The following is a 17,860-nucleotide window of genomic DNA, read 5'->3' as shown; positions in this document are numbered from 1 at the left end:
ACCTTAAATGTTATTTTCAGTGTAATCATACATGTTGATCCTAATGGCAAAACATTTGACGCATTCTTCAATGTGGTTGTCTGGAAAGGACTGCATGTACTCATGCCAATGCATAGAGGGTTGGCAAGTTATTTCCTAGTCAATCCAGTTAAACCAAACAAAGCAAAATAGCAAAATCATAATAACAATCTACAGCATGTACAAAGTACAGGGACAAACAGAAAAGAAAAGAACGTAAGAGCGTAAGAAAAGTACGAGGAAAACTTTGTTTAAAAGTGTTCCTGTTTACTTAGATCTACAAAATGAAGCATTTTGTGGGGGTATTGCTTTATCAAGCAATAAAAAAATGGATTTTACTATTTTAAAATTGTTTAGTTTACAAAATGATGGGAGATAATACTTGTCCATACTTTCTGGGGGGGGAGTGGAGAAAAAAAAACAAAAAAAACTTTTCACATAGATACAGACTTTTTTTCTAACACTAATTTGTTCTGTATGTATACTTCTTACCAAGAGTACAGCGGGGCAAGTAGACAATATGAACCTCAAAGACGTGTGACATCAACTAACCACAGCATTTAACAGTGTGCTTGTAGAGAACGTCATGTTTAGTTTGAAAAAGAAAAACAATGGTTTCCCCATAAATAAAATCCTTTTTATTTATTTGTAGGTTATGTCTTTTATTTTTCATGATATAACTGGAAAAAGGGGTTTGCCAGGTCAGTGACAGAAAAAACATGGAAATAATGCAGAGTAAAAAAAAAAAATAATAAATAAAAAAAAAAAAAAAAAGATGATGATTTGTAAAAACAAACCATACAGAACCTTCCTTTTAGGCACACAAGGGTTAACACAGATCAATGTCAAATAAATTTATTAACTGTTAAACAAAAAAGGACAGCAGCTAATTTCAGAAGACATTATCTGTTTACCTGCTCATTAAGCCATTGCCACATCTTAAAGTGGGGAAGTAAGGGAAAAAGGAAAGGGATAACACGAGAAGAAAAAAAAAGGGAGAAAAGACAGCAGTACATTAGTGAAAATGCATATATACAGGGTGGCAAGAACAAAAAGGTTCAAACCAAAAGGATAGAGCAAATATATAGCACAAAAAAGCTATATATTAATTTATTTTTTTGAACAAGACAAAGATGCCAAATGTCCATTAAAACACAAGATAAATATATACTGTATATTTAGATCTGTTAACAAATAGCAGCTTATTGCCAAAACAAAAATCCCAATTTTAGAATAATGCTTGTTAAAAACTTGATATAAAGAGAAGTTGAAGGCAATTATCATAGACATAATGCCATGGTTCTCCGTTACATAAAGGCAAACAAGCAAATACAACATTTGTATCACATGCATCTTTTGTTTTAGACATGTAAATTACTTGACAAATACAAGTTTCCTTATTTTAGTCCTCTTGTGTAAACACCAATTAATTTCCCCATGTACCCTTTCTGACAGAGTCAAACCATTCTAAAACAATACCGTTTGCAACATGAGACAAGATATGTAAACTTTTCAACAGCTTCAACTTGTGGGAAATATGTTGATTATGAAACAGCTCAATCTGCCACTTGATTTAAAATTGACTAATATATATGGCCAATACAATTGGCCTATCTGATCACTTTCATTTTGTTAATGCTACTAACTAGGTGAAATCTGAAAAGAAATAAATACAGCCAAGTTCTCAAGCTGTGTGACTTTTTTCCATTACAGCATGTTAATTTTTATAACTAATGTTATATATCTCACCTAATTAGAAAACAGTTAATCAGCCATCTCATTGCAAAAAAAGGCACTGTTAAATGTTTTAAACAATAATGAGTGTTTACGATTGGTTGCATTTTACTGAAAAATATTAGCTGGGAGAAAAAAAAAAAAAGAATCTGAAGGCTTCAGTGTTATAATAATGGGGATAATTCTGAACACTTCATAATATGTGTCAAATTCAAACTTCAAGGAAATCGAAAATTATGGATTAAAATTAGTTCTATGCCTATAGTATAATTCTTATGGGAACAAATATTTTGTCTATAAAAAAAAAAATAAATAAAAAATAAAAAGTCGATATCGTAATGCAAAGATTATGCAATCTGTTATCTGGCTGGAAGCTAGAGCTCTAGTGTACATTTAAACGTTCTTGCCAACTTTTAGGCATTACGAAAAGAAAATACTTACAAAAATTCATTAATTTGTATAAAACATTTCATCTAAATGTATATGCACAATGGTGTGCATGTTGTTGACAGAGATTAATTATTACTACAAGAGAAAGAAATACCTACCTTTCTGTCAACTTTTAGGATAAACCTTCCCAATCCTCGAATCGGTCCAGGTGCCAGTGCTTCTTGTCGCTCCTTCAAAAAGTTTTCTATTCTATCCCACCAAGATTCAAAACGATCCACCAAGAAATCTATAACCCCAAAACGAAACACCAGCTTCTTAACTGCAAAAACTAATAAAAAAAAAAAAAAAAAAAAATCTATTTAGTAGATCAGAATAACTAAAAATTAAAATACAGCTATTATAACAGTACAACAAATTCTCACTTTTGCACGGGAAACAAGAATACTGCATTATATATCTATTCATATACTTTCTTTCTTATGCTTATCTTGTGAAGGTCACAAAGGAATAAATATTAAGAATAAAAGGCCTATTGAAACCACAAGAAAAAGCTGCCATGCATAGTCTGTAATTGTGCATACTAGCAATAAATAGTTAAAAAAAATTTAAAAGTGCCAATATTTTTATTTCTATATTATACACTGGGGAAGGCATTTTTTGTTGAGTTAGATCTACACCTTTTTTTTTACTAATTTTTGACTGGTGAATCCAGAAATGACCCCAGTTTTTTTTTATCAAATCCAGTTTTTACGATACCAGGGTACCCTCAATTTTTGTCAAAAAACAAACAAATTTTACATACAATGAAAAAATAATGAAATAACTTGAATGTACTGTTTATTTAAATGTCTATTGTTCATACAAAGGATTTATTGTTACTTAAAAAATTACACTTATAGCTTTTCCTGGAGTGTTCAGTGTTAGGACAATCCCGCCAGATGCTCCAACAATAGTCAGCCATCATATGTACATCCCATCTACCCTGATACCATCCTTCCAGGAACTTGGTGGAATCGTTCACCTTGCTCAACAGTGACTGCACCAGGGTTTTCCAGGAAGTTAGAAAGATGGCTATGCAGAAAATGCACCCTGATGCCCATATTGCTACCAATCATTTTGTAGCTCTCCAAGAGTTTCTTTCTGGACAATATTTGTGTAATTTTTTGCTCGTGCGTTTCCAAGAAAAGTCCTTGACAATGGCTTTGAAAGATAACCAAGCATTTTTTTTGAAATCTGACATTGTCCTGATTAAATGTTCATCTTTGATGAGCTGTCGAATCTGTGGACCATCAAACACACCGACCTTAATTATTTCAAATGACAGGCTAGGAAATGCCAAAATGAGGTACTTGAAAAAGTCTCCTTCAGTTGGCAAAGCTTTAACAAACTGCTTCAGTTATAATATTAGGTAGAATATAATATTCTATCAACAAGTGGCTCATGTAGAATGTTTGGATCACCTGGTTTTAGGGCAGATCTTTGAGGCCAATTCCTTTCTCCACCCAATGCTTCTCACTAGCTCTGCTGTCCCACATGCACAGATAACAGGGATACTTGGTGTATCCGCATTGTCGACCAAGAAGAAAGAATACCATTTTAAGGACAACACAGATGACCCAATTGTGTTGGTGATATGGCAAGAACTCAATGATTCTCTTTATGTCTGCAAATTCTTCACAAAGAGAAACCGAATGGCCAATTGGGACTGACCTAAATATTTTGCCATTGTGAAGAAGCTCCGCTTTGAGCTATCGATGAATAGTCACCATTCAGTTGAGTTATAGATTGGCATTCCCAATTCCTCCATTAAACCAGGTATGGTATGGCAATACACAAAGCCACTGTCAATGCTAAAGTACCGCAGCAAATGCAATTTCTCTGGTTCGAAAGTACAATACCTTTGTTCCTTTTTCAAGTAAGTTTTACTCACGCAGTCTTGATGCTAGGAGTTCTGAAGCCTTCTTCGATAGTCCCAAATCACTCAACTCATGCTGATCAAATCCCTAACGAACAAAGTCCTCTTCAATTCCAAACTCTTCATCATTGTTGCCACCTAGTTCATCACCATAATCATGTTCTTTAAGAGAGGGTAGTGTAACGAAAACAGACACTGGGATTTCATCAAACCACAGGTATACCAAATAGCATCTTATCACATGTTGTCCACACTCGACACACTGTTTGCACACCTTATGAGGGGCCCAAGACTTATCTTGATCACCAGGTTTAACTTTGAACTATGCCAAATAGGCTTGCTCTACAAATGTGCTAATGTTCACCCTGTGACTGGGAATTGTGAAACTGCCACAGATATAACAAAATGAATCAGGGTTGTTTAGACATTTACGACGAGAAACAGCAGAGCCAGACATGATCTGAAAGAAAGGAAATACGTGTGTAAGCAGAAAAATAAATTTTGCTCATTTACTAGAGCAGCGAACAACCTCTGACCACACTGTCTTGCGGTAGAGAAAAAAACTGAGGTGATAGAAGAAAACTAACTGCACTTTTAGAATCAGCATACCTATTTTAGTGTAAATAAGCTTAAAAAATGATAGCGATGTGTAAAATTTTAGATATTACACAAAGCAACAGTTTTGTAGGTATAAGTGTCACAATAGTTCCAAACTTGCTATTTTACAGTATTTACATTGCTTTACTCCTTTACTTAAGTGTTTTCATTGTAAAAATAAAAGTATGAAATGGTCCAGAAATATTTTGATAGCAGTCAAAAATTTTAAAGGCTAATGCATGTAAACACTTGCATCATATTTGCACACACCACTTGCAAATTTGCGGTGTTAACACCATTGGTGAGCTTTATTGTTCCTTCTCATAACGTCAGTAGGCCATCTGTATGACTGTTAGCAAAGAAGTAAGAAACCTAAGTAGCCAATCTACCAAGTTGCCATTAACCAATTTCTAAATCTTTGGAAATATTATCTGATTAAAATCTGATCTAATATATATGATTTAAACCTGATATTAAAAGGCAAAAGAAAGCTTCCTAGAATGTGATATTTTATTGGAAAAAAAAAAAAAAAAAACCTAGGACATACCTGATTCAGGTTCATAGCCAAAATTTGAAAATGGTTCTGGGGAATAATTGGTGAAGTAAATCTGCAATCAAAATATGTGAGCTAGAATACACTTTATTTCAACCCTTATTCATTGTGATGTTAAGCTGTGGAAATTTATCTATCTATATCTCATTTTGGTAGGATATGGGTCACTGATTTAAAAGGTTACACAAAGATATCCGATAAAAAAAAAACTGTAATGAGAGAATATGGCTGTTTTAACATTTAAGCCAACTAAGCACAATAAATAAGTCAGTCGTTTTTTTAAAATTGAACTATTTCATAGGAAAATGGATTACCTGCAATGGGTACAGGCAGAAGTTGTACAATCCACAAATTAAGACAAATCTGTACGATGACAATAGCCCATACAAGGAGAACAAAGTAGATGTCACTTGTTTTCTTTTTTCGCAAAAATGCTCCAAGATCACTTCTTTGCCTTCCAAAGGAGGATGAATTGGGAGAGGCAGGGCCTTCACTTGTATCATTTCCTATTCAAAAAATATGTAAATATGTTCTTTGAGTAGGTTCTCCCATTTACTACACAAAAAAATAAATACTGTTAGAGGAAGATACGCTTAGGCTGGTAATTCAAACTAAACTTACACAAATAAATGTTAATTGAAATTATTAAAAAAATACTCTATACACTAAAATGATATACATGCAAAAGTACATCTTACACCAGAAAAAAAAATAGGGCTATGGATACATTGCTTTTGCTTGAGGGTGTGTGTTAGGTGGTATGTTGTAAAGTTCTGAGAAATATTTTTTGAAAATTGTTCACAATTTCCTGTACATAACTATTGGGTCAAACCCGAGTCATTCATTTATGCAACTTCTTTTCACAAGTGCTCTGGCCTTTTTCTTTTTTTTTCCTTTTATGTTAAGTTCATACACAAAGATTTTTTGGCCTGGACTCTAAAAGGTCTGTTTGACAGGTGCTACTGAGAGACTTTATGAAAGGTTTACAGGTGTGGGATCTAAGTAGATCACTGGCTAGTTTGTGCACCTCTGGTCATAAACTGGAGTTGGAAACATTTTTCTCTTCAAATTAAACAATTGCAAACTTCTAGAGGAAGATATCATTGCTAAATTATGGGTTCATGATTTGAAGACTGTTCCAGATTTAAAATAGTTTCACAAATGAAGAGTTTAGGAGGTAAGTGTGTTTTAAGAAAAGGTTATCCAGGCTTTATATGATAAAAATAAGCTTTTATCTCTAGATTCAAGCTTTTTTTGGATCCAGAACTATTTTGAGATCCCCCTTCAAATACCAATCACCCCTGTGGAAAATAGTTATGCCGGTCCCATAATAACTTGAAAGAAAGAAATAGAGAAACCGAGAGAAAAAGACCCACAGTAGTGTAGTAACTGCGTTGCCAAGCCTGGCAACACTGTGTCTCAAATCCTCCCCCAAAGGCATAAGAGATATACGGAGAAGCTGAAATCAGGCTAACAATTCCCTAATGTATTTGTTAGGCCAATCACAGTGTCTCTTTATATCTCCCTTATACCTTCATTTGATCCTTTTCTTTATTGTAGTTTCTTTTCCCTTCTTTATTTCATTTTTTCTTTCCACAGTTTTTTTTTTTTAAAGGGGGGGGGGGGGGGGGGGGGGGGGGGGGTATACCAGCTAAGGTGGAATCTTAAAGCAAAGGAACAGTTTCTTTTTCCTATTTTCTCCTCTCTAGTTGTTCCACTCATTGCCTTCTATTAAATTTCATTGCTCAATCCCCCTGCCTTTCTACCCAGCTGTGTTGTACCATACGGACGCAGAGCTGTCAGACGATTCCCTGATCCTCGGACATGAATTGTCAGATAATCTGGACTACTGCACATGCAACATCATCAGACAGCCCGGAGAGTTAAAAGCCAGCGGCTTTAAGTCAGTTCTGTTGCAGCGGCAGTGTTAACATGGCAGGAGCAGTCAGGTAGGTAAAAGGAAAACACACAAAACAAAGGACTGTCAAGTTTTACACCACTTTATACCAGTATTTAGTAGATGATCCTATATCAGAGATTACAACAATAAAATTTGTTAATAGGGCTCCATCAGCTTCACATATCTGGATAATTACCATCGCCCCCACTTTGTTCTTTGCATTAAAATGAATGTTCAAACTTTATTCCAAAGGGGTGATCATTTTCATCTGAGAGGGAGAGAATAAATATGTGGAGGCTTCTTCCCTCATTTTAATAGGATTGTTATTTATTCCACTCAAAATTACTTATCATTTTAAAGTCATCCTGTTTAGATCATCATTCTCATCATTTTAAGCGAAAATGTATACCGAATTTTTTCCTTAAATCTTCCTCCTAAAACTTGGGAAAAAACCCAGTTACATATATAATTTGTATGGTTTTCATTTATTGGCACTACCTTTACGCAGTATTTAAACTTTACCAAAAGAAAAAAAAGTGGAGGTAATTGTCACAACTTTTAATAACACTGCAGTTAACACTTTGGAAAGAATAGCACTATACAGCAAAATAGGTTTTCCCACTTTCAAAAATCTTCAAATTATTCCTAGATCTAATAACATGCACAAATTTACAAATATGTAGTAAGTAGATACAGATATTTTGTACCACTGTTCTGAATTTAGGCTAGACCTGTGAGCTTTGCAAAAAAGTTTTTTTATAAACTTTGATGTTATTGCTGATAAGAAAACATGCAAACCAAGTGTGACAACAACTACATCACCTGAACTTGCTGGTGCATTCATCTCTTCCTGGTGTTGATGAAAACCAGTGACCGATATTGCCATAGCAATAGTCGAGGTTGCAATGTTTAACATTTGTCCAGGAAGAACCAAACCTGCAAAAAAATTACATCGCAAAAAGGCACATTAAAACCTAAAAGCAAATTTGAAATTTTTCTGAACCCTACTGCACCCATCTATATGTTATTTTCTAGGAACAAGTTTGCTTACAAGCATCTTTAATCATAAATAGTAATCGGCACCACTACAGTATTTGACAGCAGTATACAATTGTAACTTAAGCCTAAATTAGTAGTAACTAAACTAGTAGTCACAGAATAAAGAATCATACAAACTAAGGCAATCAACAAGATTTTGCTCATCCAAACATTCAACTTTATATCAGTTTAAAGAGATGGTCCTAGAATGTAAGCTCTTCGGGGCAGGGTGCTCTCCTCCTGTGTCACTGTCTATTTGTCTGTCATTTGCAACCCTTATTTAATGTACAGTGCTTCGTAATATGTTGGCGCTATATAAACTCAGTTTATTAATACTAATATAACTATTATTATTGGTCAGAGTAGATAAGCATCACACAGAGGTTAGCAAATCAAGTCAGTGAACAGTTTCTACCAAGTTTTTATTTAAAGGGCAATTATTTTTGTCAAATTTATTAGGAGTATTTTCATAAAGTCTGCCAACTGGCAACATATTTCCTAGTAAAGTGTCTCCTGCGGCACCAGGATTACCAGCTTTTTGCTAATACGTTCCCAAGAGTCACAATTCACAGTTGTTTTCTGGCCTAGCAAAGAAGTGTGGTTGCTTTAAAACGTCCATTGTGGGGGGCATCCACTGACAGGCTTGTCAGGTAAATCGAGACACTTTGGAAAGGACATCCAGAGTATCATTTCTAAAAGAGGCATTGCCTAAATAACATTTCTTGTTAAACCTTTAGACCAAGGGTGCCCAACCTACGGTATGTGAGCCACATCTGACCCTCTCCTCATTCCCAGATTCTCTGCTCGTTGTCTTGCAGGGGATGGGGCGAACATTCCCCTATGTTTCACCATTGAGATCATGCTACCAGGAGAGGTGCTCATACTCCGTGTGAGCTCTCAGAATGGGCATATACTATGGTCCTGGCAATCAGCTGTGACTGCTCTTCGCCCGCCATGTACGCTAAGTGAGCTAATCCCAGCAGCATAAGAGCTGTGCCTGTGTCCATGCAGCTGTCACTACCCGCATGTATAAACCTTTATATCTCCGTCATTGATAATCATAGAAATTTGAAATTTTCAGGGTATAACGGGGACTCAGAGCTTTAAAATTAATTTCAACCCCCTAAATATAACAAGTTGCCAGATAGCGGTTCCAAGCACAAAACTCTAACCATTGTATGGTGTAGTTTCTGCTTTTTAGTACAGGAATGGTGAGCAGGGAGCAAGATATGACAGCCTAGCACTGTATGATAGCTTTAGTATCTTTCAATAAAAAAAGGAGCATAAAATTAAGTGCAGAAATTCTTGTTTTGTCACTTATTTGAATTAGTGCATGTATGTTAGGGTAACTAGAAACATTTCAATTTAATTTATTTTAAATTAAAACTATTCTAGTATTAAACATACATCTTTATTGTTTGTTTGCTTTGTGGCCCACAAGATTTATCTCAATGTCATCAGTGGCCCTTTAGATGAAAAAAAGTTGGCAAACTACAGACCATTAGGCGTTTTATTCTAGCACATAATTTATATCAGTTCATACAAACAAGCCCATGAGAAAAATGTTAAAACTCTCTGCGGCCCCTTTGGAGTAGGAAGTAAATAAAAATTTACACAACAGAAAAATACAACCTAGGTGAGATTTCAACTCTTTTCTAAAGGGAAAAAACCCCAGTAACAAGTACATCCACTAGCAACTGCTAATGTAAAATTTGGAAATTACATCACAGGAGTCAGTCTTACCTGAAGTGCCTTGTACAGCCTGTTTCTCATGAATGGCACCAACAACCATCAAAAACACGATCAAAAGAAATACCGGAATCTTCCATGATCCAGCAACAGATGCTGAAAGAAAACAATACATATTTATTAGGATTGGATCATCAAAAAAAATACTAAGTCTCAAAATTTTATACTGTGGTTGTGAAGAACCTTAAGACAGAAAGTGCTTTAAAGCAGTGTTTCCCAACCTCTTAGTCGCGGCACATATTTTACAATTAGAAAAATCCCACGGAACACCACCAAAAAGTCAGACACGTAAATTAGCTACCTGCTGCCATCTAGTGGAAGAGTTTTTTTTGGTTCTGCCTATCACTATACATCGCTGGTATAGACAAATGAAGACAATTTTTTTGCAGTAAATAAATCATTTTGGGACCAATTAACTGAAATTGGATAATTTCCCACGGTACACCCGAAGATCTCTCAAGGCACACTAGTGTGCTGCGGAACAGCGGTTGAAAAACACTGCTTTAAAGAACTATTTGATCCCCAAATGTTATAGCAGTGGCAAAGTAAAACAGTATTATCAAGGCTTTAATGGCTGAGCCAGTATTCAATGTACATGAATGTAACTTTCCACTATCTTAAAGCGGACCTAAACTCAAAATTTTTTTTCAATCATAAAAATGTGTTACAATTAGGACAAATGACAAGTGTTAAATTTCTCAGTAACAATCATCATAGCCAGAAGTATAAGCAGCCAACCTAACACACAAATCTTGACTTATGCTTTAAAAGGCAGCAAAAGTGGGTTTTATATCTTAAACTGACCATAGGTCACTAGAGTCCATGATTCTTTTGAAATGTGGTTTATACTGAAGACAATCTCTGCTCAGTTTTTTTCCCTTATATCACATGCTCATTTAGAGCTGCCACGGTTTGTGGCTGATTTTTATTTAAATCCTGCCCCCAATAGAACAATAAAAGGACATCATTACATACCGAAGTGAAAGAGAAGAATGAGCCAAATAGGAATTGAAATGGCAGTTAGATATCGCTGTGTACCTATATTCCACTTGAATGAAACTGCCAGCACATACCCAACGACCAGTGTCCAAATCTAGGAAAAAAAATAAAATTACATGTAGGAATACCAAAACAAGAGAATGTTCTATATGTAGTAAAAACGTATCTCTTGTTCAAAAAAATGGAAAATGAAATCCATTATGCTGTGTGTACAAACATTCTACAGCACATTTGCTGGGGTCCTGATATACAGTTTGAATCTGTACAACAGGTAGTGAGCAGGGCTGACTGGGTACCAGCCATTAAAAATATTCTACCATCAAACAGTTTGCAAGGATATTCAAACAAATCTTACTTAACTACAGATCAATCTTGAATTTCATATTAAACATCACTCCTTTGGACAAAATGTTGCCGTGGTATATTGCTTGCAACAAGCGACTTACATTTTTTTTTTTTACATCAATCCAGTGCTGCTCATAGCGTAACAATTTGCCCATTGGAAATTTCTTTGTAAAAACAAGAACTAGAAGCCATACCTTATTAACATGGTAAACCAGTGACTCATGTGACCAATTCAGCCACCAGAACATCTGTGAGAATGAGACACAGAATTGGGGCCCTGTCAGGAGACACTTTCCTGAAACAACTAAGCTGGTTGTGCCTTATAAATGGAAGGGTAAACAAAGCAATAGAAATTTTAACAAAACCAATAATTCAATAATTAATAATTTAACAAAGGTCATAATTCATAAATTTAACCGCAAAAACCTTTCCCAACACCTTTTTTTCAGAAAAGAATTTGACAGGCAGCTGGTACATGATTGCTTTCTACATTTTACTTATATAACAGGGTCACTGGTGGTCCATTCACCCTTTGCCATGGAGATGAATTTCCATTAGGCTAAAGTTAAAAAATGTTTTATATAGATAGCTATTTATTGGCATCATCATCAGGCCACTGTTTCTCTATAGGGCAGGGAGATCATGGCTGGCAGCGGCCAAAGTGTTGTATATAACTGACTGCAGGGAAGGAATTCACATCTTTAGTTCTTTCGTTAATGAAAGAACTAAAGTCCAATGAATGGTAGAGGATTGGCAGGGCCAGTAAAACAGGTGAAGAAAAGAATGTGAGGCCGGGTGTCCTGCAGCCAGGAGTTAGGGCTGGCTCTACCTGACCACCTGCAGCTGTAATTTAACACTAGGAGAAGCTCACAGCCTATAATTTAAAAACAGAAGGAACAACTATGCATGTTGGTAAGGCTGCTTTGCCAAAACCTATACTTAAAGAAGTTGCTGACATATTGGCTGCTTAAGGTGTTTATTTCTTTTTATCTTACACAGATCCCTCTGGAGTTTTCTTGGGAGTTCTGATCTCACTGTGCATATGTGGTATGTCCAATTTTTCATGTAAAAAAAAAAAAAAAGCCCATTCTGCACATGTTCGATCTCCGACATGTGCAGAAGGAGCAGCCAGAAGCATCCTGGAACGCTAGACGTGGGTATCCCAGGAAGTTCTGTGCTCCTGATAAAAGACAAAAGGTGAGGGGCTTCACTTTTTTAATATTTTAATAAAAAGGGTTTAAAAAAATATTTTTTTACTTTACATAACAGAGGTGTCCACTCCTATATATTTAGAGGGACATCCATCTATATATTTATTTAACAACGCAGGCCACATCTCTTAAAGACAATTAATGTACAATGTACAGTGAAGGACACACTCTTATATAAACTAAAAATGTTGGCGATAGGTCTGCTTTAGGACAGAGGGGTTTGTCAACCCTCTGCTCTGACCAGTGCTCAGTATTGGTGTTTTCTGGAAATGTATGGGAGTTATATCATCCTGATCCCAGCAATGAAGATGGGCAAAGACTTCAAGGAGGTCCTGGAGACCATGTAAACCAGGGGTGTCAAACTCAAATACACAGAGAGCTGAAATTAATAACTTAGACCAAGTCGGGGGCAAAACTTAAAATTTATTGAAAAAAAATGAGGAAGTTTACTACTTCATAAAAAACTAACAAAAACAAATCCCTCTACACACACTTTAAGGTTGAAAAGACTCATTTCTATCTATCTTTGCAGGCTGTGTGTTGTTCATCCTCTCACATCACAAGTTTGTCTGACACTAAATATTACACTATGCAGTCTCTAATGGTTGAAACAAACACAATGCCCCTGGTAGTCAGGCACCATGTGATCATTGCCTAGGCTTTGTGTCACATGATGGGTGTACAGGAATAATGCCTATGTATTGCATTTATTGAAAATGATGATGAGTGAGGGCAGGTGGGCCAGATGTAGTTCATTTTCAGGATTCTTTGCAGGGGGGGGGGGGGGGGGGGCGGCAAAGGACCTTGAGGGCCAGAGTTTGACACCCCCGATGTAGACAAAAGGGATCTAGGAACTGAAGGTGACAGGTAAATATTGCCCCTCCTTTCCAACCTCCTTACCCCTAGCCCACCTCTTTCAGTCATTGGAATGGAAGAGTTCTTTCAATCATAGGGGCTCAGAATTACATGCAGAAGTTACTCACTGGACCTGATGTATTAACCTCCTAAGCGGTAATCTCGAGGGTGACTCAAGGTGGATTTTAGTTGCAAAAAGCGGTAATCCTGAGTCACACACTTACCTTTCTCGGTTGGTGTCCCCTGGCGTCCTGCTGGTCCCCGCAGGTGCTTGGGACACGTCTACCTCCTCCAAACTCGAGCCGCTAACTGCAGAGCTGAGATCAACGGTTTCCTGTGACATCGGTGCGGCCAGGACTTAGCGGTGGGAAATTCAAAATCATTTTGTATTGGATTCAATACAAAATAGCTGTATTGAATCCAATACAAAGAAATATATAAATATAAATAAATAACATATGCTGCTTTACAGTTATATTACATGTTAAACTATATTTTTTATTTTTATTTTTTTCTTGTAACTTTATTATTAAATGTATTAACTATTGGACATATTTTGGCAAGTTTTGCCTAAGAATTATAGTAAATTTTGATTAAAGCTCACAAAGACTGGAGAAAATACACTTTTATCAGTGAAACTGGGTGATCCAGCAAACCTGGAATGGATCTGGTGCAGGATTCAAAACATTTGCCAGCAAATGACTAAATTTTATTGCAGGTTTTCTGGATTACTCAGGTGCACTGGGAAGTGTATTCTCTCAATCCTTGGAGAGCTTTAGTAAATCAGGCCCGGTGTTTCATGCTTTCCACAGATCTCGTACAGCACCTGCTAACCACCAGCTCTGATTTCCCTGCATTGCATAGAGAAGTACAAAGACCTTGTGATGATGTCTAACATATGTAATAGAAAGTTTTGTGTTTTTTTTTTGAACAGTCACATACAAGTGTGAGGAAAGGAATGGATGGTGAAGTAGTGATCAGGAGTTCGAAGTACAATGAAAGCAGAGGCCATGGAACACTCACCCACTGGGAGCTGAAGTAGTCCAGGGCCCCACAGATCACGCCGCACACGTAGCCCCCAATCTGCCGCACTCCCAGGTAGCTGCCAGCCCAGTACAACATATAAAGTAGAGGAGCCCCAGCCAGCAATGGCAGCCTGCGGGCCACCAGCTCTCCCAAGGCCTCTAGACTGTGGTTGGCAAAGCTGAAGGGTAGAAGAAGAGTGGCCAGAACAATGGGCGAGCCCTGGCGCTGGGTGCGGGAAAGCCAACCCCGACATAGACGTGTGAAAGTGTGCTTGAAGGGGTGAAGGAAGGTGCCGCATAGCGCTGCCCATAGCAGTGGCCTCAGAAAGGCCTCTAGGATGAAGTACACCAGGATAGCGGCACCGCAGCAGCCGGCGGCAAACAGCAAGGCCCCGGTGTTGTAGAACGCTTGTTTAATGTTCCGGTCGAAGCGGAGCTGCATCCCCTGGGAAAGTGGTAACGGGCCCGGCGGGTTCCGAGTAAAGCTCTGGAAGAGGTAGCGGGCCGCTGTGGGGGTGTCAGGTAAGGGGGCATCGCTTTGCTGTGGCGGGGAGCTTGGTCTGGCTGAATGGCCATGTGGAGACAAGATATGGGCGACGCTTTTCTCACTCTCCTCATCCATTTCAGAGGGTGTGTGCCGGCCAGTCTTCCTTGTTTGTGGCACTCCTACCGCATCTTGCAGGTGGCTGCTTCAACGTGGTGACGCGACATGGAGGCATGGAAGAGGATGGAGAATTCCGTATGGGGCGGAACCTTCAAGTATGGCAGAGCAGGCGGCGAGTGATAAAATGACAAGCGAGGAAGGGCGAGTCCTTGTATAGGGGAGAAGCACTGGGCGGGGCTATAATCAGGCTGTCACTACGGAGGGCGTGTTCTGTGTGGTCAGAGGGGAGGTCATGGGTGGGGCTACCAAACATTAATGAGGGGGGCGGGTCCTTCTGCGGGGCTGGGTATGGAGGTCTGTTATTATCACAGGACGCCTGAACTGTGTGCCTAGTATAGTATAGATATATATATGATAATTTAGTATAGTATAGGATAGTATAGGTATAATATAATATAGTTATGGTAGAATATTATAGTTATAGTAGAATATAGTATAGTTACACTATAGTAAAGTTATAGTAAAATATAGTTTAGTTATAGTATAATATAGGTATATTATAGTATAGTTATAGTATAGTAATAGTATAATATAGTTATAGTGGAATATAGTATAGTATAGTTATAGTATAATATAGTATAGTATAGTTATAGTAAAATATAATACAATATAATATAGTATAGTATTAGTTTAATATATTATAGTATAGGAATGGTATAGTTATAGTATAGGTATAGTATAGTTATCGTATAATATAGTATAGTTATAGTACAGTATAGGTATAGTATAATTATAGTTATGGTATAGTATTAGTATAGTATAATATAGTATAGTATAAAGTATGTAAAGTGTAGAAGTTCCATTAAATGTTTATTAGAATCTGTTTCTAAGAAATGATATATACAGTTTCCAAAGAGTATATCTGTTTGTGAATGTGTATGTATATATATTTTACTAATTGTGTTATAGTGTTAAAAGTGTGTAGGTGGGATGTTGAGGTGGTGGCTTTAAATAGAAGATCATGGATCATGCTGCAGTAAGTGGGGAGCGGGGTCATCACATGAACAAATATGTTCCCAGGCCCAAAAGTTAAATTTTTCAACATGAAAAATATTGTATATAATATGTTTTAACCACAAAATTGTAAATGTATCAACAACTTGAAAACTTTCCAAGTTTTGACAGATATTTGACAGCCACGCAGGTAACCACTCCTCAGATATGCACCCAGAAGCTGTAAAGAGGTGTTGACATACATTCATGGGCATTTGTTGTTGCTTTTGTTGTGCATTTTTTTTGCCACATGTCATAAAACAATCATGGGTCATCTGCTGTCCTTTAGAAACTTTCAACCTACTTGCAAAAGTTTTCATGGTTGTCCATCTTCTAAACAGCAAATGACATATGGTATTTGTCATGACAGTCATAAATATTAAAACAGGCACTGGTGCTTATTATAAGCCAGTGAAGGTAAAGAAAAACATCCAAATGGAAGTCCGAAAATATCGTAAAAAAATGCATAAAAACAATTTAACAAAAATTAATAAATAAAGAGCACCCACCCTGCTCCTTCACAGATGTGTAAAAAACATGTGTACCAATAATTCACCCATATAAGAATGACATATGTGTAAAACATATAGTACATTGCACAGACACCAGAGCATTCATTTTGGAGCTGGTATTTAGGGTTAACTCTTAATTTAATGGCCTGTAAAGATTTTTGGAAATGCTGCCTGCTAATTAGATAAGCAATCCAGCTCATGTACAGTTACTAAATACATGGCAGACAGAATTGGTTTGTGATTGTAGGAGTTTAACAAATTTATACAACTAGGTAAGTCTGAGCTTATGTCAGGCCAGCAAACTAGAACGTATTTTGGATAGTCTCTTCAAATTCGGCCTGAACTGAGTAAGGTTTTGGGCACAAGAAGAGCTGAGCAAAGGAGCTCATAGCTCAATAACCTTGGTGATGTTTTTGAGGGATTATACTTTTCACACAATTGGTTGTCCACCACAAGCAAATAAGGAAAAAAAACTTGCACACAATTCATATTTCAGTGGCTAAAAATGGTTATGGACATAAGACCTGCTCTAAAAACTCGGCATCAAAACAACTAGTAAAGTTATCACACAAGCCCAAACTTTTTCAAATTTGAATATTTAGTTGTAGTTTTAGCAAGGCCATTTTGGGGTGCCCTCCAGGGATTCCTGTTTGTAGTCCTTGGAGGGGGGGCAGCTTAATAGCACTGTAGCCATCCATTACCCGGCTTGACAGGTAAATCACATGCATACTTGGTAAGTGCAGAAGGGTTCAATACTAATATGAATTTTTTGAAGTAAACAAGCCTTTAAATATTTTGGCATACTTACCTTAATTTGTATACATGTTTTTAACCCCCTGATATATATTCAGTCACACTTCAGCCACCTCCTTACTAAAGCATTGGCACCTCTCTCCTGCGCATGCAGGCATTTCTGACCTCAGGTGCATCTGCTCTCGTCTGTAATGTCTGTAACATTAAAACTCCCATAGCATCTGTGAATGAATGAATAAAAGTTGCTTCTTCCTTTATTTTGTATTACTTCTTCATGCACTTCTACTCTGTAAATGTAACTGCGTGTTGTAAGAAACTGCCTATTGCTTACCAAACAACCCTGCAAGGAATGATGGACATGCCATGGAAGGTTCCCAGGTAGCTGCTCTTGGTTAACATGGCTGTTGTGGCAACAACAAACCGAGATGAAGTCTGGTAACAAATCATCAAGCAAAGTCATGGTCGAATAAGCAAAAACTTAAGGCAGGCAGATAACAATGTAAAGGTTCTAAATGGGTTTTAGAACTGGAAAATAGATTGTGGGTAAAGGAGCCTAAGAACAGATTCTCCAACAGGCAAGGCCCAAATGCATTTGGCACAACAAAGATA

General features: G+C 37.0%; 1 protein-coding gene across 3 annotated transcripts in view; it reads right to left on the bottom strand.

Annotated features, from left to right (window-relative positions):
* Nucleotides 1–15,111, bottom strand: part of TMEM245 (transmembrane protein 245) — a 41,475-nt gene extending 26,364 nt beyond the window's left edge. Inside the window, exons 1-7 of one of the 3 annotated variants that reach the window (XR_011920866.1) lie at nt 14,328–15,111; nt 10,870–10,987; nt 9,889–9,990; nt 7,930–8,043; nt 5,522–5,713; nt 2,301–2,470; nt 933–956 (exon numbers count right to left, since the gene is read on the bottom strand). Coding sequence is in view for 2 of the 3 variants with exons in the window: in XM_072411916.1 (XP_072268017.1) it covers nt 933–956; nt 2,301–2,470; nt 5,522–5,713; nt 7,930–8,043; nt 9,889–9,990; nt 10,870–10,987; nt 14,328–14,951 (1,344 nt within the window). In the remaining variant the exon portion in view is untranslated. The remainder of the gene's footprint in view (nt 1–932; nt 957–2,300; nt 2,471–5,521; nt 5,714–7,929; nt 8,044–9,888; nt 9,991–10,869; nt 10,988–14,327) is intronic. The other 2 variants (XM_072411916.1, XM_072411917.1) reach the window with 2 other exon arrangements.
* Between the last annotated feature and the right edge of the window lie 2,749 nt (nt 15,112–17,860).

Source organism: Pyxicephalus adspersus, chromosome 5, assembly GCF_032062135.1.
Source record: "Pyxicephalus adspersus chromosome 5, UCB_Pads_2.0, whole genome shotgun sequence".
In the NCBI taxonomy this organism is placed as follows: domain Eukaryota; kingdom Metazoa; phylum Chordata; class Amphibia; order Anura; family Pyxicephalidae; genus Pyxicephalus; species Pyxicephalus adspersus.
The sequence above is the reverse complement of the archived record's forward strand: the minus strand, read 5'-3'. Positions and strand labels throughout refer to the sequence as shown.